At 40.7% G+C, this 20072-nt stretch overlaps 1 protein-coding gene across 2 annotated transcripts in view; it reads left to right on the top strand.

Annotated features, from left to right (window-relative positions):
- The window catches only part of CPNE8 (copine 8), a 372256-nt gene that overhangs the window by 210921 nt on the left and 141263 nt on the right, over positions 1-20072 (top strand). Inside the window, exon 5 of one of the 2 annotated variants that reach the window (XM_073652158.1) lies at positions 6630-6669. The exons of the other annotated variant lie outside the window; for it this stretch is intronic. Within the exon in view, the coding sequence (XP_073508259.1) occupies positions 6630-6669 (40 nt within the window). The remainder of the gene's footprint in view (positions 1-6629; positions 6670-20072) is intronic. 2 annotated transcript variants of the gene reach the window in all.

Genomic DNA, 20072 nt, shown 5'->3' with positions numbered 1-20072 from the left:
TATTACTGTAAAATGTTCAAAATAATGTGAAAAAAACGGTACTGTGTGCATACATGGGAGAAGTGATCAGATGATGCAGGACTGATGGGAAATGGTTTGATATAATTAGAATGCTGTGCAACCTCTCACCCTCAGTCTTATAGAATTTCTCAATGCTTTATATTACATAGAGATTATACACCACACTCCATAGATTTGGCACTAAGCAATCTTCTGATTGTGTTAGATGTCAAGCTAACAAGGGTTTCCTTAGACATTTATTGTAGAAGTGTCCTAAATTGCTCTTATATTGAATTAAAATAATGGAGTAAATTATTTAGATTTATGGAAATAAATTTGATGTAAAACCATTTATATTAGAATAATATTTATATTCAGAGGAGACCAGGTGTGATTAGGTCCATTGATGTCAGGGGTGCACAACATTTTTTGTCCAAGGGCCACATTGTCATATTGAACAAATCCGAAGGGCCGCAAATTTTTTTTTGAAAGGGTAGTTACATAAATACATCAACAGGACCAAGTATATGAGAAGGATTTGGAGAGTTTCTGCTCAAAAAAGAAAAAAAAAAGTGATCACACCCAAACTTACACTGAGTTTTTGAGCAGAAACTCAACCAAATCGTCCTCATAATCTCAGAACCAAGTTTTGAAGATTTTTCATTTTTAATATGAAGCACCTTATGGATTGCTACATGATCAGAACCACCGTCAGTTCATGAAATCTGCGCCAGAACCACCATCAGAACAGGAATACATCACCAAGCTTAGTACAGTGATCAATTGCAGTTTCAGGTCAGCCCCATATACACTTATATCACGTAAACCTGCAACTCCCAGTATGTACTTATCAATGCTAAGGAGATACTAAGAGTTGTTGTTACCAGCCATTATCAGACTGTGGACCATATAGGAACCACAGCACTAATGAGATGCAGGAAGTAATACAAATAAACATATACATCCAGGTACCTTATAGGTGACATCTCTGATCATTCCCATCACTTTTGTCTTCACGAAGCACACACGCCATGATGACATTTAATGCCCAGTGCTCGTCTCTGCAGACTTCCCTCTTCTCCATCTTCAGCATCACTTCCCATCATGGTGACCTTAACAATAAAAACATCATTATACTGCCCCATAAATATAAATATCTCCCATACTGCGCCCCTGAACAAATAATTGCCCCTCAGTGTGCTACCTGCACAAAATATTCCCCCCCACACACAGGTCCTTTATGTCATATTCCCCCCTCCACATACAGAGCTCATCTGTCATATTTCCCCCCATACACAGCTCCTCTCCATCATATTCCCCACACGCACACAGCTCCTCTCCATCATATCCCCCCACACAACTTCTCTGTCACCCCCCCCACACAAACAGCTCCTCTCCGTCATATTCCTCCTCACACACCGCTCCTCTCCATTATATCCCCCCAACACAGCTCCTCTCCATCATATTACCCCCCCACACACTACTCTTCTCCGTCATATTCGCCCCCACACACACAGCTCCTCTCCATCATATTCCCCCCCACACACAGCTCCTCTCCGTCATATTCCCTCCCACACCTTACCCCTCTGCTTACTGTGCCTCCTTCACAATCCTCTTCCCCGTTGAACCATAATGTGGCCTCATAGTAACAGCAACTCCCATCCTTCCTCCTATTATAGTAGATTTAATCTTCGGCTCCTCTTTGAGCGCTTAAATTTCTGGTGCGTCCTTGCTTCCTTTACGCTGCAGCGCCAGTCACAGCAGCAGCGTGATGAGGTCACAGCTTGACGACCACTATTTCCACTGCTGCACGTCGGGGGGGGCTGATGAGTGCTCCTCTGCTCTGCCCCTGTCCCGACGCTGAAGTTTTTAACTGTATTCGCATCTGGAAGACACGAATACAGCTGAACATAAGAAGATGAAAACCGGAGTCTCCCGGTACTCTGAGGGCTGCTCAACATCCTTTGGCGGGCCGCATATTGTGCAGGCCTGATTCATGTAGTACCTAAGTGTATTCTGCAACCTTGAATCTTTGGTTGAAGCAATTAAAATCACCTCTCACTGGGGAAGATTAAAATATTTTTGAAGATCACGGAGCCCGTCCTTTGTGGTTCTTTTTGAACTTGGAGGAACTTTTCATTTTTTTTTAAATAAAGGGGGAATGGGTTAATATACAATGCTCAAAAAAATAAAAGGAACACTAAAATGCCACATCCTAGATATCACTGAATGAAATATTCCAGTTTCAAATCTTTATTCATTACATAGTGGAATGCGTTGAGAAAAATGAAACATAAAAATGATCAATGTAAATCAAAATTAATATCCCATAGATGTCTGGATTTGGAATGATACTCAAAATCAAAGTGGAAAATCAAATTACAGGCTGATCCATCTTCAGTGGAAATGCCTCAAGACAAGGAAATGATGCTGAGTAGTGTGTGTGGCCGCCACGTGCCTGTATGACCTCCCTACAACGCCTGGGCATTCTCTTGATGAGGCGGCGTCTGTTCTCCTGAGGGATCTCCTCCCAGACCTGGATTAAAGCATCAGTCAACTCCTGGACAGTCTGTGGTGCAACGTGGCATTGGTTGATGGAACAAGACATGATCTCCGAAATGTTCTTGATTGGATTCAGATCTGGGGAACGGGCAGGCCAGTCCAAAGTACCAATGCCTTCAGCATGCAGGAACTGCTGACACACTTCAGCCACATGAGGCCTAGAATTATCATGCATCAGAAGGAACCCAGGGCCCGCTGCACCTGCATATGGTCTCACAATGGGTCTGAGGATCTCATCACGGTACCTAATGGCAGTCAGGGTAACTCTGGCTAGCACATGGAGGTCTGTGCGGCCCTCCAAAGATATGCCTCCCCATGCCATTACTGACCCACTGCCAAACCAGTCATACTGGAGGATGTTGCAGGCAGCAGAACGTTCTCCACTGCCTCTCTAGACACTCACGTTTGTCACATGTGCTCAGTGTGAACCTGCTCTCATCTGTGAAGAGCACAGGGTGCCAATATCGAATCTGTCAATTTTGGTGTTCTCTGGCAAATGCTAATCGCTCTGCATGTTGTTGGCCTGTAAGCACAACACCCACTTGTGGATGTTGGGCCCTCATACCACCCTCATGGAGTCTGTTTCTGACAGTTTAAGCAGACACATGGATGTTAGTGGCCAGCTGGAGGTCATTTTTCAGGGCTCTGGCACTTCTTCTCCTGTTCCTCCTAACACAAAGGAGGAGGTAGCAGTCCTGCTGCTGGGTTGTTGCCCTGCTACGCCCCCCCCCCATGTCTCCTGGTGCACTGGCCTGTCTTCTGGTATCTGCTCCATGCTCTGGAAGCTGTGCTGACAGACACAGCTACCCTTCTTGCTACAGCTTGCATTGATGTACCATCCTGGATGAGCTACACTACCTGAGCAACTTCTGTGGGTTGTACTGTAGACACCGCCTCATACTATTGTACCTTTAGGAGTGAGAGCAATGACAAAATGCAAAAGTGACAAAAACAACAGCCAAAAAGTATGAAAACAGAGAAATGGTCTGTGGTCACCACCTGCAGAATCACTCCTTTAGGGGTTGTCTTGCTAATGGCCTATCATTTCTGCCGGTTGTCTGTTCCATTTGCACAACAGCAGTAGAAATGGATTCAAATTCAGAGTTGCTTCATAACTAAACAGGTTGAGTTCACAGAAGTGTGATTGACTTGGAGTTACATTGTGTTGTTTAAGTGTTCCCTTTATTTTTTTGAGCAGTGTATATATCTACATATATATTTTTCTCATCCTTCCTCTCGCTTTTCACAATGGGATTGTTTTTTGTGGGGGAGGGTGGAAGTTACTTTGCGATGATGGAAATATGTATATTTTTTGTGTATGCCTTCAAATTGTGTATCTATATTTTATTATCAATAGAAAAACTATTTTGACTGGAAGCTGAAAAAGATGGCTATTTGCTTTGTCATGCACAAGCTGAATACCCTTAGGAAACAATTCAAGCGTCATACAGCATTTTTCTATTTCTTAAGTATATCCCAATAAGCATCATCATTGACAGTTTTATTAAAAGAGCTGAATTTCACCAAAAGCTTACCATCCAGGTTCCAAAACACATGTGGACTTCTAGTCTTGACATTTAGAGCAACAGAGGGCTTAAAGAAACCATACTATAGAAGCAGTTTAATTTGGTTATGTAATAGACCACCAAATTTTTATCAACATCGTCTAATGAATCATTTATATTACAAAATCTTAATCTTTTTTTATGGAGACCTGCACAAATTAATACCCAGGCTTCACCATTGGCCATAGTCCATGGCAACATAAATAATAAAAATGTAAAAGTTTGCAATAAAAAAGTGTTCATCTCTCAGTAGAAAATAAAATGGTAACTACAATTTAAAAAAACAAAAATAAAAAGCTCATGCAAATGAAAATAAATATTTCTTATTAACTAATTTTTTTTCCTGCTCTGATCATTCTCTTTCAAAAACTTTTCAAATCTGTCTACAAATCTGTCTGCAGTGAGGGATCTAATTATTTGCTGTTATAAAAGTCTATGGAGAGGGAAGGGGAGAAAAGTGGGAGGGAAACAAAAGCAGAAAGGCACAATTAGAAACTAATGTGGCTTCTAGTCCAAAGGGAAAAAGTACTAAAATTGCAGGTTCCAAGTCATTTAATAGACCTAGTGTTATTCCTCATACACAGTCATGATAACTTATTCTGAAAAGTCACCTAAAAGTGTAGTTGTTTTTAAAATAAGCACAAGAAGCCGTTATGTTACCAATTCAGATATTGGTTCAATCATAGAAAAAACTGTGCAGCATATGCTTCTGTCAAAACTACCTGTTTAGCTGCCCTTTACCAATGAGGCCAGCTAATATCTTGAGGAGTACTGATCTGCAAGTTCACAATAAATTTTAATGGCACAGTTTGTTTTGAAAGCAGTTCTAAGTTAGACCTCTTCTTTCATCTATTCACATAATATGATCACATGGCTAAACTGTAAACATTTAGGAAAAATGCAGCCTATTTTGCATTTAGTTATGAATACAACAATAGAAAGACAGGCAGCACTCTCCCTCTGTTTAGCGCTTAGAATAGGCCCTAGGATTTGGATTTAAGAATACTGTACATAGTCATCCAGTTCCACCAACTTCAGTTGTACTGGATGGCTATCTTATGTGTGCTGCCTCTCCAGCATTAGATTATGTTGGGGAGGGAAAGGAGGACCAGACATGTTGAGTTTCAACATGCCTGATTCTTTATTCTCAGGTATTATAAGACACAGCTGGAGGTATCTGTCATCCATTTACTCCACTTTCCTCAGTGAAAACATATGCACTCTCAGCTGACCTGAGCAAGCAAGTGTATGGGGAGGCTGTGAGCGCTGTCAAACAAGCAAGCATTCAGCTAATAGCTATTGAAGGTGAATGTGCACCATATAAAGCCCCCCGTCTCACATAGCGAGATTGCTAGCGAGATCGCTTCTGAGTCACGGTTTTGGTGACGCACCAGCGACCTCACCAGCGATGTCGCTATGTGTGACACTTTGCAGCGATCAGGGCCCTGCTGTGAGGTCGCTGATCGCTGCAGAATGTCCTGGACCATTTTTTGGTCTTTGCCCTCCCGCTGGTCAGCACACATCGCTGTGTGTGACCAGCGGGACCAGTGATCAGGCTGGTAACCATGATAAACAGCGGGTTACTAGGGGCGCACGCGCTCTTAGTAACCCGCTGTTTATCATGGTTACCACTCTTCTACGGTGAGCGGTAACCTCCCGCTCACCATAGCAGAGTGGTAACCATGATAAACAGCGGGTTACTAGGTGCGCGTGTGCCCCTAGTAACCCGATGTTTATCATGGTTACCAGCCTGCTCCTGCTTCAGCAGGCTGGTAACCAGGAGCAGGATATCGTGGAAAGATTCTTTCCACGATGTCGCTGCTCCCCTGATCGTTGGTGACCCTGCCTGTTTGACAGCTCACCAGCGATCACGTAGCGACGCAGCAACGATCCCCTGACAGGTCTTATCGTTGTCGGGATCGCTGTAGCGTCGCTAAGTGTGACGGGGCCTTAAGTGTGTCCATTGTCATGACTTCCACTGTTTTGATTAGTAAGATAGTCCTGATACTATGGGAGAAGTAATGCCGAGTTATTTAGTATTGAATGTCCATAAGTCCATACGTAACTTGTCAAATTATAATTAAAGGACAACCTATGGTATGAATAGGTAAAAAGCATTGTGTGGTCAAGAAGAAATCAGTATGCCAAGTATGCCATACAACAAGAAATTTGAGTACATGTAAGACACTAGAATTGAATGAGACTCTTTGCAAGAAAGGGTTTCAAGAAGTATAAACATTCCTTCTCTCTCCTATGGGACAAAGTCTTTAAATTACACTAAAGATATTAGTGTTAAATTACCTGTTCTAGCAATCATATACAAGTACTGACATTTTATGATAAAGTTATTTAGTCATGTTATAAATAGTACATTTCTTGTATTATTACTGTGGGATAGAATGAATTGAATAATATGGCTGTACTTATTAGTCATTGTGGATGCAATTGAAAATAATGTGATAATTCATCTTTTCAAATCCATTTTCTTTGCTTTATTTTTAGGTATGATGTTGACTCAAAGAGTCCCAATTTAGCAAAACATGTAAGTCAAAATTCCATTATCCGTATTAAAATTTTATATATATAAAAAAAAAAGTTCTGGTATGATTATTAGTTACCCCCTTGTGCAATGATTGTTGTGAAAATTAAATATAGCAGTCAAAGTGACCATTCTTACTATGCAAATATTAGTCACTTTCTTGTTGGGAAAACTCCTCCTTATGTTATGAGTTCCAAGAAGTTAAGCTAATTGTGGAATGGGCTCCACAATCAGTTTTGATCATTGAAGGTCTGGAAAGTGTTGATTTTATAGATAAAACTAAACTATCATATGGCACGAACTGAAATCCATGGGGAATCCATGTGTTCTATTACAAGGTAGGTCAGCTGAAGCAAAAGCTGCTGTTTGGATTTGCCCTAGACTCTGGTTAATTGATGTGGGTCTTGAGTGAGAGATCCCCATTAATGCTGTACATTCATATGCTTTTTTAGGGCTATTTGAGAAGGAATTGTCTAAAGAAGCACACATTAGTTATTTGCTTGATCTTAGTTGACAGGTTTTTCATGCACCGTAGAGTATATTAGGCGTACAAGTTTAACATATACTTATTCTAGTTAAGGAAGTTGTCCAGGAATGTAACATACTGTGTGAGAAAATTGTTGTTTTGCAGCATAGTATATTAAAAGAAGGAAACTTGTCTAAAGTAAGAAAATAGAATAATAGAATCATAGAATGTTAGAGTTAGTTTCTGTACCCTCTGAAATATTTCCATTCTGAGTACCTGAATGTGCATTTTTATTGAATTACTGCAGTGTGATTGACAGCTCAAGTTTACGGTCTTGCTGCATAATGTAGAGCTGAGAGAAAACTGTGTATAGTGTTGTCAATATACAGTATGCATTAAGCATGAGATACTATATGGGTCTTTGTAACAAAAGCTACACATAGTCATGGCCGAAAGTATTGGCACCTTTGAAATTGTTTCAGAAAATGAAATATTTCTCCCACAAACAGAAGAAAAAAAGGCAAATTGGACATAATTTCACACAAAACCCCAGAAATGGGGCAGACAAAATTGTTGGCACCCATAACTTAACATTTGGTTGCACACCCTTTGGATTAAATAACTAATCAATCGCTTCCTATAACCATCAACAAGCTTCTTACACCTCTCAATTGGAATTTTGGACCTCTCATCTTTTGCAGACTGCTCCAGGTCTCTCACATATGAAGGCAGTCTTCTCCCAACAGCAATTTTAAAATCTCTCCAAAGGTCTTCAATGGGAATTAGAACCGTACTCCTTGCTGGCCACTTCAGAACTCGAGCGCTTTGTTTCCATCAATTTCTGTGTGCTTCTTGGTGTATGTTCGGGGTAATTGTCCTGTTGGAAGACTTAGGACGGAAACCCAGCTTTCTGACACTGGACACTGCATTGTGACCCAAAATCTTTTGATAATCTTCAGATTTCATGATGCACACAGTCAAAGCACCCAGTGCCAAAGGCAACAAAACAACCCCAAAACATCTTGTAACCGCCAACATATTTGACTGTAGGTATTGTGTTATTTTCTTTATAGGCCTCATTCCATTTTCAGTAATCAGTAGAATGATGTACTTTACCAAAAAGCTCTATCTTGGTCTCATCTGTCCAAAAGACACTTTCCCAGAAAGAATTTTGGCTTACTCATGTACATTTTGGCAAATCACAGTCTAGCTTTTTGTGTCTCTGTGTCAGCATTTGGGTTTGCCATAGTATTTCATCCGAACTATCCTGCGTTGCAACAATTCAACAATTTTTCTCTGCCTTTCACGTCCAGGGAGATTAGCTACAGTGCCATCGGTTGAAAACATCTTGATTATGTTACGCACTGTGGACAAAGGAAGATCTCTGGAGATGGACTTGTTACCTTGAGATTGTTGATATTTTTCATCAATTTTGATTCTCAAGTCCTCAGACCATTCTCTCCTCCTCTTTCTGTTCTCCATGTTTAGTGTGACACATACAGATACACAATGCAACTTCTCCCCTATTTATCTGATTTCAGATGTGATTTTCATATTGGGCACACCTATTACTTGCTACAGGTGAGTTTGAAGGAGCATCACCTGCTTGAAACAAAGTTATTTACCCACAATTTTGGAAAGGTGTCAACAATTTTGTCCGGCTCATTTTAGATAGTAGATAGTAGAGATGACTGAATTGATTCAATGAGAATCAAATTCAAGTTGAGTTTTATGAAATTCTCAGTTTCTGGTGAATTCATACAAGTTGTGATTCAATTTGCGTGAATTTGCAAAAAATGCCCTCTTCAATTTTATACATTGCTGAGGATTGCATCAGTCACAGCTGGTTTATATGACTTCATCCTTGTAGCTATCACATGACAAGTATAGTCAGTCAGGAGGAACTATCATAGCCTGTATAAAAGTTAAGACCGGGAATGTAGCAACCATTTTAGGGTGATATAGGATAGTGAGGGCTTACAGGGCAACAATAGAGCTATGAAGAGAAAGCACTTGAACATTGGACAAATACTCCAGGCAGTAGTGTGCTGTGCAGCTGCAGCACTGATTAAGATGATTATACTTATCTTTGGATAATATACAGATTTAATTGATAGGGGGAGAGAGAGAGGAGAGAGATGCCAGCAGTAGTGCCTGACTGTGTGATAGATCCATGATATGGTGTAGCTGCCATTTGTCCTGCCATATTTAAATTACAATTACACGTTTCTTTTCATTCTTAATGTACTAGACAGCAGTAATCCAGCACAATATATATATTAAAGAAAGAAAAATCTGAAATACATGTCAGTCAGCGATGTTATGCTTGCTTATCACAAGCGACTGTACGGAGTTTCTATTGCAATCCTTGTTGTAAAAGGGGAATATTTGTTTATTAAAAATACGAAAGAAAATTCCCTGACATCCAGACATTTAACTGTGACTATCTACCTCAAAAAGTGTGCATGTGCAAAAAATTTTTTAATTGCAAATCTGTTTTACTAGACAAATTTTACACCTGCAAACACCACAACAGTAGAGTGCCTTGTTGCAGGTACTCATTTTTTGGATGTACACCTACCTAGCATTTCTTACTATGTTAATTTTGGAAACGGGTTTAATTTAGTTTGAATGATAGATCAAAAAAATGTAACTGTGCATGACTGTTTTTGCACACCTGTTTTATTAGTTCACTTTGATTACTGTACTGTACATATCACATCTGTAAGGTGGCTTGCTGCCACATTTTACTCTCTGTGCGGGAACCTACCTAGCATTTTTTGAATAATTAGAGTTTAAAAGATTCTCAAAAGTTAATTATGATGGTGTTCAAAATGTGTCGTAAAATAAATAATGGTGATGGATGGGGTAGTGTAAACAAAGTAAAAAACCTATACCACAGCTAGTATTGTGGGAGTCGCTGGCAGCAGCAGAAGCACCACCACCACTAGCACCAGTTGTTCAGGTAATAGTACTACCAAACGCAAGCCACAGTTGGCCTTCAAGTGTATTAGCGGAGAGAAAGCGGAGGGCTTTGTGGAATATATGGCACATCATTCGTCTCAAGCAAGGAGTGAAAGAAGTATGCAACTACTATGGGATCACCCATAGCTCTGTCAAATGTATAGTAGTCGTGGGAGAGTACTGCACATCTGCCCCTACTGATTCGAATAGGGGTGAATGTGCAGTATTCAGCCACAGCCACTATAAAGTTGACAGAGCTGTGCTGTATAGCTCCACAACTGAGCACTTCTGCCCATCACCAGCACCAGGAATAGCTGATCGGTGTGAGTGTCAGGTGTCACAACCACACTGATCAGGTATTGATGACCATCAATTTAACCCCTTAAAAAATTATATATAGTTGTGCTCAAAAGTTTACATACCCCGGCAGAATTTTTCCTTTCTTGGCCTTGTTTCAGAGAATATGAATAATAACAAAAAACTTTTTCTCCACTCATGGTTATTGGTTAGGTGAAGCCATTTATTGTGAAACTACTGTGCTTTCTCTTTTTAAATCTTAATGACAACCAAAAACATCCAAATGACCCTGATCAAAAGTTCACATACCCCAGTTCTTAATACCGTGTATTGCCCCCTCTGACATCAATGACAGTTTGAAGTATTTTGTGGTAGTTGTGGATGAGGTTCTTTAATTTCTCACATTGTAAAGCTGCCCATTCTTCTTGGCAAACAGTCTCCAGTTCCTGTAAATTCTTGGACTGTCTAGCATGAACTGCGCACTTGAGATCTCCCCAGAGTGGCTCAATGATACTGACGTCAGGAGACTGAGATGGCCACTCCAGAATCTTCACTTTGTTCTGCTGTAGCCAATGACAGGTCGACTTGCCATTGTGTTTTGGATCATTGTCATGTTGGAACGTCCAAGTACGTCCCATGCGCAGCTTCCGGGCTGATGAGTGCAAATTTGCCTCCAGTATTTGCTGATAACGTGCTGCATTCATCTTTCCTTCAACATTTACCAAGTTTCCTGTGTCTTTGTAGCTCACACATCCCCAAAACATCAGCGATCCACCTCCATGCTTTACTATTGGAATGGTGTTCCTTTCATCATAGGCCTTGTTGACCTCTCTCCAAATGTAACGTTTATGGTTGTGGCCAAATGACCTTGTGCCAGAAGTTTTGAGGCTTGTCTCTGTGCTGTTTGGCATATTGTAGGCGAGATACTTTGTGGCATTTGCGCAGTAATGGCTTTCTTCTGGCGACTCGACCATGCAGTCCATTTTTCTTCGAGTGCCTGCTTATTGTGCATCTTGAAACAGCCATACCGCTAGTTTTCAGACAGTTCTGAATTTCACCTGATGTTATTTGTGGGGTTTCTTTGCATCCCGAACAATTTTCCTGGCAGTTGTGGCCGAAATTTTTGTTGGTCTACCTGACCGGGGTTTGGTTTTTACAGAGCCCCTGATTTTCCATTTGTTAATCACAGTTTGAACGTTGCTGACTAGCATTATCAATTCCTTGGATATTTTTTTGTATCCCTTTTCTGTGTTATACAGTTCAACTACCTTTTCCCGTAGGTCTGTTGACAATTCTTTTGCTTTCCCCATGACTCACAATCCAGAAACGTCAGTGGCTGGAAGAAAGATGCAAGAGACTGAATCCCAGAAACTCACTCAGCTTTTATGCACACACACTGATTACAAGCAAACAGGTCACAGGTGAGGATGTTACCTTTAGTAGAAATTCAAACCCATTTGTGTCAAATTCTGTGCATGTTATCAGGCCAAAATCACCAGGGTATGTTCATTTTTGATCAGGGTCATTTGGATGTTTTTGGTTGTCATTAAGATTTAAAAAGAGAAAACACCGTAGTTGGACAATAAATGGCTTCACCGAACCAATAACCATGAGTGGAGAAAACGTTTTTATTGTTATCATTCATATTCTCTGAAACAGGGCCAAGAAAGGAAAAATTCTGCCGGGGTATGTAAACTTTTGAGCACAACTGTATATGAGTGTGCCACGATGATGCAATGTTCTATAGGTGATCTCATTTTTATGCCATTAGATCAGTACTAGTTTAAGAGACATTGATATTTTATTTAGGGCATTGTACAAGTTGTCTAGTAAAATGTTTGTGTATTTGGCATTTTTGTTAAAAGGTTTTATATAGTAAAAAATAATGTTCTTTAAACTTGCTACATAGGTACAGTACCTCACTTGAGGATCTGATTGTAATTTATCATTTTATTCTTCCCAGTCCGATATACATTAATTGTTTCCCTCATTACTTGCTAGCATCATGTACAATGATAAGTGTGGGTTTTTGCATTTGTATGTTTATGACCTTTAGATTTACATTATATATGGAACATTGCTAATTAGTTTACACTGTATACTTTGTTTACCACTTTAACTGACATTTAATAATTTCTTCCATTTTCTCCCCACAAATGTCAATTTAGAGAGATCTTCTGTAATGCTGGCCTAGCTGTCATTAGATATCTCTGTTTTCTGGCCAGCCAGAAATAGCTAGTTGTTACATTGAATTAGAGCTGAATCCAGTATAAAAACCCCCTTTGGTTAGATGGAGTTAACCTTTCTTTATCATGTGACACCATAGAAGCCCAATCTTGGCGTTGTCTCTTCCGATTTCTTCAAATTTAGTATATTGCTGCTAGATTGTCTCTGCAGTATATTTCAGCTGTTGGTTTACACTGGATATTACATGGTACCTACACTCATCATTGTAACTGGTTGTGATTTAAAATATTCTATAAAAGCTTGTCGAATACCTGCTCAAGTAGGAATGCTGATGGGTTGTGATACAGATAGTTATAATTGTCACAACAGCTATCTTTCTAACCCACATTACATAATCTTGCTTAGATTTATCTGGCTAACACCTTTTTGCTATCACCATTCATGTTTTACACTTGGGTATTATGAAATGTGTTTGAATCACAGTCCTTGAAAGAATATATTTAGTTGTCAGCTAATGCTGTTATTCACATCTATTGCTTTATAATGTAGGCCCATAGACACTGGCAAGAGGCTGCAAAAAGTTAATATCCACTTAAACAGCTAGTATTTAAAGGGAATGTAGACAAACATTTTTTTGTTATACAGCATTTTGCGGTCTAGTGTGCCTCAGTGATTTTATACCTTTTTCAGTTGTTAATTTGTCTTCCACATATATCTAAAGTCGGATGAACATGTGAATTTCAACAGAACCGGCCACCTATTTAATGTTTATGGGGCTTAAGAGCTTATGAGGCTTCTTCTGCTCTTATGGTGACAACTATATCAATTGTATGAGCAGTTGGAAACGTTAACAAGATTGTTTCTACCTATACTTACTCTGGTCATTATATCTTTTTTTTCAATTCATCTTCATAATCTCTATGAGCTCAAATTGTTTAGTGATGATGGTTTTCTAAATATCTCTTGGATTTTTTTGTTATTTCCTAGCCCCTTAATATTTATCTGAACAGACCTTTTTTCTTAAATGATTTATAACATAGATGGCTTTACCAACACTTTGTGATTTCTACACTGTTATTTATATTTTTCATACATTAGTCTATCAAAAATAACAATTAAAAAAATATTATACATTATATTCATTAAATTGATGAAAAAATTGCATAAATATACTTAATCTAAACCTGGTCTAAAATGAAAAGTAAAAATTACTTTATGTATCCTATTATTTTGTATCACTTCTGCAATAATATCATGTTTCACAAATGGGAATCGTACAACCCCAATTTCAAAAATGTTGGGACGCTGTATAGTATGTAAAGAAAACAAGAAACTAGAATGCAATGATTTGGAAATTTCTTACAGCCATATTTTATTCACAACAGAACAGAGAACACAGATCATAAGTTGAAAGTTAGAAATTTTTCCATTTATTTGAAAAAAATTAACTCATGTAAAAATTGATAGCAACACATCTCAAAAAAATTGAGACTGTTAACAAAAGCCTGAAAAATTAAATGGTACTTATGAAAAACAGCTGAAGGGGTCAATTTTCAATTAAAGGGGTTGTCCACTACTATTGATAATGTGCCAATGTATTGTTATGGTGGAAATAAGTTTTTTTTGTAAATACCTTGTGCTGCTGTTCTTGCATGTGAGCGGCGCTATTGCTGGCCGCTCACAGGTATCATGTGACCCCGGCTGCAGCCGGCTCTGGCTTCCGTCGATGTCACGTCAAGTGAGGCGTGACATCAGTGACATGCTCCCCGCGGTGGATGCTGGGTTGTCGTCACACCCAGCATCCACCGCATGGTTTCCCAATGAATGAGGAGAGGGAAAGCGTGCGGTGGATGCTGGGTGTGACGCGCGGGGTAACTCCACCCACAGCCCATCACTCACCATGGAGTGCAGCACTGAGTCACGCCCGGCTGCAGCCGGAACTTGACATGACATCAGCGGATGCCAGAGCCGGCTACAGCCGGGGGTCACGTGATGCCTGTTAGCGGCCAGCTATAGCGCCGCTCACAAGGAAGAACAGCAACACAAGGTATTTACAAATAAACTTATTTGTACCATAAAAATACATTGGCATATTATCAATAGTAGTGGACAACCCCTTTAAACACATGACTGTGCATAATTAGAACATGATAGAGAGGCAGAGCCTCTCAGAAGCAAAGATGGTCAAAGGATCACTAATATATGAACAACTGATTCTAAAAATTGTGGTACAATTTCAGAAAAATATTCCCCAGCGTAAAATTTCAAAGACTTTGAATATTCCACTTTCTACAGAAAGTAACCTCGTTAAAAGATTGAGAGTCTGTAGAAATCCATGTGCACAAGGGACAAGGAATATGGTCAATAATAGATGCTTGTAATCTACGGACCATCAAGTGAAACTGCAAATAGTCTTTTGCAGACATTGCAGTGAGTTGCAGGTTGTATTGCAGCTAAGAGAAAAGCAACTGTATTTAAATCCTCTAAAATAGTGAGTGAAAGAGCTTGCGAGTGATTTGTTTCTAAGTGTGATTTGAATTAAATGTGTGACCTGTGATTCAGTGACTTTGGAATCAGGGAGTTTAGAAGGGAGTAATTTGTACTAAATCACTGTTTGTATTTACCTATTTATTTAATTATTAATATTCCTGTGTTGTGTAATCTCCATTAGTGAAATGTGCTCCATTATTGACAATGACATCCAGTTTATGTTGAATGTATGAAATCATTGAACAGCCTTTTGAGGGTGCATACTGTTGTGCAAAATGTGTGTACATTGTACATTTGGAAACCCAGCTATTAGATCTAAATGAACAGCTGTCAACCCTGAGGATCCATCGGGAATAAAGAAAGGAGTTTGCTGCTCACTGAGCAGGTGCTCGCTGGGGTAGATGTGGGGGAGGATCGTAAAATAGAGCTTCAGGACAGTGAGGCAGCTAGTTGGGTGACAATTAGAAGGCGAGAAGAGTGTCAGGGAGGCTAGTTCTGATTTGGCACACCCCAACAAGTATGCTAAGTTGGCAGATGACGGGGTGTCAGTACAGGACTGGTGCTAATAGTGGTGCTCCATTTTTAGGGGAACAGATAGTGCAATCTCAAACAAAAACAGGGCTCGCCGAACAGTGTGTTGCCTTCTTAATGCTCGATTTCAGCGCATCGGGTTGACAGATTACTGGGAGGGACTGGTGAGGACCCAGCAGTCATGGTGCACATTGGCACCAATGACAAAGTTAGAGGTAGGTGGAAAGTCCTTAAAGATGATTTCAGGAAATTAGGCTGTATGCTTAAAGCAAGGATTTCGAAGATTGTATTTTTTGAAATACTGCCTGTACCATGTGCCATGCCAGAGAAGCAGAAGAGATAAGTGGCTCACGAATTGGTGAAGAAAGGAGGGTTTGGGGTTCCTGGAGAACTGGGCCAACTTCTCTGTTCGCTACAGGCTCTACCCTAGAGATGGGCTGCATCTCTAATGGTGAGGGTGCAGCTGTGCTGAGGAAAAATGGCTAGAGGGTTGGAGGAGTGTTTAAACTAGGGATTTAACTCTAAAAGGTGCACTTGAAAATGTAACAGTATTGAATCGTGTTGCTCAGGTGTCGGAGGCCGATAGTTGGTTTCCATATTTTGCTATGAATAATGATCATTTGTATAGCGTGACCAAAGTGAGGGGCAAGGTAATAGAGCAGCTACTGGTGCCTGGGCTTTACAGATGCATGGTGTTAAATGAGGCTCATTCCCATATCTTGGGTGGTCATCTGGGAGTAGATAAAATATTACTCGGGAGTTGTTCCATGTATTTTCCCAAACTGGCTTCCCTAAAAAAAAAATATTAACCGATCAAGGGACACCTTTCATGTCGAAAGTCATGAGGTAGTTGTGTAAGGCCCTGAAAATTTTGCAGCTCCAAACTTCGGTGTACCATTCACAAACAGGCTGGTGAAAAGGTTTGGCAAAACCGTAAAAGCCATGTTAAAGAAAATAGAAAAGGACAGTCGAGATTTGGACTGTCTTCTGCTTTATCTCTTGTTCTCCATTATGGAAGTTCCCCAAACTTACAAAAGGTTCTCCCCTTTTGAGCTACGTTATGGTCGACACCCCCCTGAACTATTGGATGTAGCTAAAGAGACATGGGAAACTGAAACCACACCATGTAAAAGTGTAATAGAACATGTGGCCCAAATGTAGGAAAGGATTGCCCAAGTGATGCCAGTTGTGAAAGATTATCTCCTCAGGGCACAAGAGACCCAGACCAGGGTCTACAATAAGTTGGCACGACTGAGACAGTTCAAGCCTGGAGATTGAGTACTTGTGCTAGTGCCCACAGTGGAGAGCAAGTTCCTGGCCAAGTGGCAGGGCCCCTATGAAGTTGTGAAAAAGCTGGGAGAGATCAACTACAAAATACACCAGCCACCGAAAAGAATGCCCTTCCAAGTATATCATGTCAACCTAATCAAACCCTTGCAGGATAGGGAACCTCTCAAAACTCCCTGCTTGGTGGCCAAATCAGAAGCCAACATTGAACACGTCAAGGTGGTGGAGACTTTGTCACCCGCCCAGAAACAGCAGTGAAGTGAGTTGTTACACCAAAACCACTTGATGTTACACCACTTGACGTTACCCTGTCTCACTCGGGTCATTGAGCATGAGCTTCTCACTGAGTTTCATGTTCGGGTTAACTTGAAGCCCTACGGTATTTCAGAAGCCTGCCAGGAGGTCATCTCAAAGGAAGTTGAAAGGATGCTGAACGTGGGGGTAATCGAGGAGTCTAAGAGTAGATGGTGCAGCCTCATCGTGTTAGTGCCAAAGCCAGATGGAGAATGACGATTTTGTTATGATTACAGGAAACTCAATGAAGTCTCTAAGTTTGATGCCTACCCAATGCCCCTTGAAGATGAGCTCATTGACAGAATAGGGCCAGCTTGGTACATCAGGTTACTTACAGAATGATAACCCTGTGTGAATCAATAAAACATAAATTTTATTAAGTATCTATTAAAAACCTTCAACGAGGTGAGGACAACCCTAAGACAAACATACACCAAAAGGGTCAAATATTAATCCATACTCTAAGATGATCTATAAACTACACTCCTCATCCAAGGAGGACGGTAGAAATAAGAACAAAACAATCAAAGAAATGTAAAAACATGAGGAGTATACACAAAAGGCATCAAAATAGAGGCCAGTTAATCAATTATAATGTCAGTCTTTTAACCGCTTAACCTATTGCAACCCTAATAAAGACCCTATACTGCTGGTCAAAACCTGATCTGAGAGGTTGGCACCCTAGAATTTGATATGATGCCCCCACTCAACGATGGCTGTCCCTCCTAGGACTCCCTAATGAAAGTGCTAGTCACAGCTTGGTACTTCCACACCTTTGATCTCACAAAAGGCTAATGACAGATTCCTGTCACGGGTGTGTCAGATGTAACAGACAGTTGCTCTGCATCTGGCTGCAGAAGGTCACTGCTTTTGGCTTTGCAGATGCCTTCTTAATCCTTCTGACTTTTGAACCCAGCGGCAACCTCCCTCCTGCTCTGATTGACACACCCTGGTCGGGGTGTTTATAAACCCTCAGTCTGCTTCAGGGAGTCGCTGGTGATATTCACATTTTCCATTGTGAAGGCTTGGAGCTATAGCAGTCGGCTAGCTTCCTCTTTGGTTTCCTTGTAGGACGTTTGGTGTTGTCTCTCTGGTGTCTCCTCAAGCTAAGTTTTCCCCCTTTGTTTGTCTCCCTTGTTGTCTTTAGTTTATAGTGGGGACTGACCAGTGCTCACCCCTTCCCCCTATCAAGGGCCTAGCTCTAGAGATATACAGTCATGGCCAAAAGTATTGAGAATGAGACAAATAGTAATTTTTCCAAAGTTTACTGCTTCATTTTTTGCAATGGCAATTTGCATATACTCCTGAATGTCAAAGAGTGATCAGCTTAACAGCAATTACTGTACTTGCAAAGTCAATATTTGCCCAGAAAATGAATTTTAACCCCCAAAACACATTTCAACATCATTGCAGTCCTGCCTTAAAAGGAGCAGCTAACATCGTTTTAGTGATTGATCCATTAACACAGGTGTGGGTGTTGATGAGGACAGGGCTGGCGATCAATCAGTCATGATTAAGTAAGAATGACATCACTGGACACTTTAAAAGGAGGCTGGTTCTTGGTATCATTGTTTCTCTTCAGTTAACCATGGTTATCGCTAAAGAAACACGTGCAGCCATCATTGCACTGCACAAAAATGGCCTAACAGGGAAGAGTATCGCAGCTACAAAGATTGCACCTCAGTCAACAATCTATCGCATCATCAAGAACTTCAAGGAGAGAGCTTCCATTGTTGTCAAAAAGGCTCCAGGGCGCCCAAGAAAGACCAGCAAGCGCCAGGACCGTATCTTAAAACTGTTTCAGCTGCGGGATCGGACTCCCAGCAGTGCCGAGCTTGCTCTGGAATGGCAGCAGGCTGGTGTGAGTGCTTCTGCACGCACTGTGAGGCTGAGACTCTTTGAGCAAGGGCTGGTTTCAAGGAGGGCAGCAAAGAAGCCACTTCACTCCAGAAAAAACATCAGGGACCGACTGATATTCTGCAAAAGGAACAGGGAGTGGACTGCTGAGGACTGGGGCAAAGTCATTTTCTCTGATGAATCCCCTTTTCGATTGTTTGGGACATCTGGAAAACAGCTTATTCGGAGAAGAAGAGGTGAGTGCTACCACCAGTCTTGTCTCATGCCAACTGTAAGGCATCGTGAAACCATTCATGTGTGGGGTTGCTTCTCAGCCAAGGGAATCGGCTCACTCACAGTCTTGCCTAAAAACACAGCCATGAATAAAGAATGGTACCAGAATGTCCTCCAAGAGCAACTTCTCCCAACCGTCCAAGAGCAGTTTGGCGCCCAACAATGCCTTTTCCAGCATGATGGAGCACCTTGCCATAAAGCAAAGGTGATAACTAAATGGCTCATGGAACAAAACATAGAGATTTTGGGTCCATGGCCTGGAAACTCCCCAGATCTTAATCCCATTGAGAACTTGTGGTCAATCATCAAGAGACGGGTGGACAAACAAAAACCAACAAATTCTGGCAAAATGCAAGCATTGATTATGCAAGAATGGACTGCTATCAGTCAGGATTTGGTCCAAAAGTTGATTGAGAGCATGCCAGGGAGAATTGCAGAGGTCTTGAAGAAGAAGGGGCAACACTGCAAATATTGACTTGTTGCATTAACTCATTCTAACTGTCAATATAACCTATTGGTACTCATAATATGATTGCAATTATATTTCTGTATGTGATATAAACATCAGACAAACACTAATAAAAACCAGAGGCCAGCAGATCATGTGAAAATATAATTTTGGTGTCATTCTCAAAACTTTTGGCCATGACTGTACAGGGCTTAGGTTTCCTTCTCGCGATTGGTGTGGAACCAATATAGGGATGATAGTGTAGGCAGGGTGTTACTAGATCCGCCTATGGGTCTCCACTCCCCCTTTCCC

This window comes from Phyllobates terribilis, unplaced genomic scaffold, assembly GCF_046119375.1.
Source record: "Phyllobates terribilis strain yellow unplaced genomic scaffold, ASM4611937v1 Scaffold_11__3_contigs__length_659146591, whole genome shotgun sequence".
Classification (NCBI taxonomy): Eukaryota; Metazoa; Chordata; class Amphibia; order Anura; family Dendrobatidae; genus Phyllobates; species Phyllobates terribilis.
Note: the sequence above shows the minus strand (reverse complement) of the source record. Positions and strands in the feature narration are given on the sequence as shown.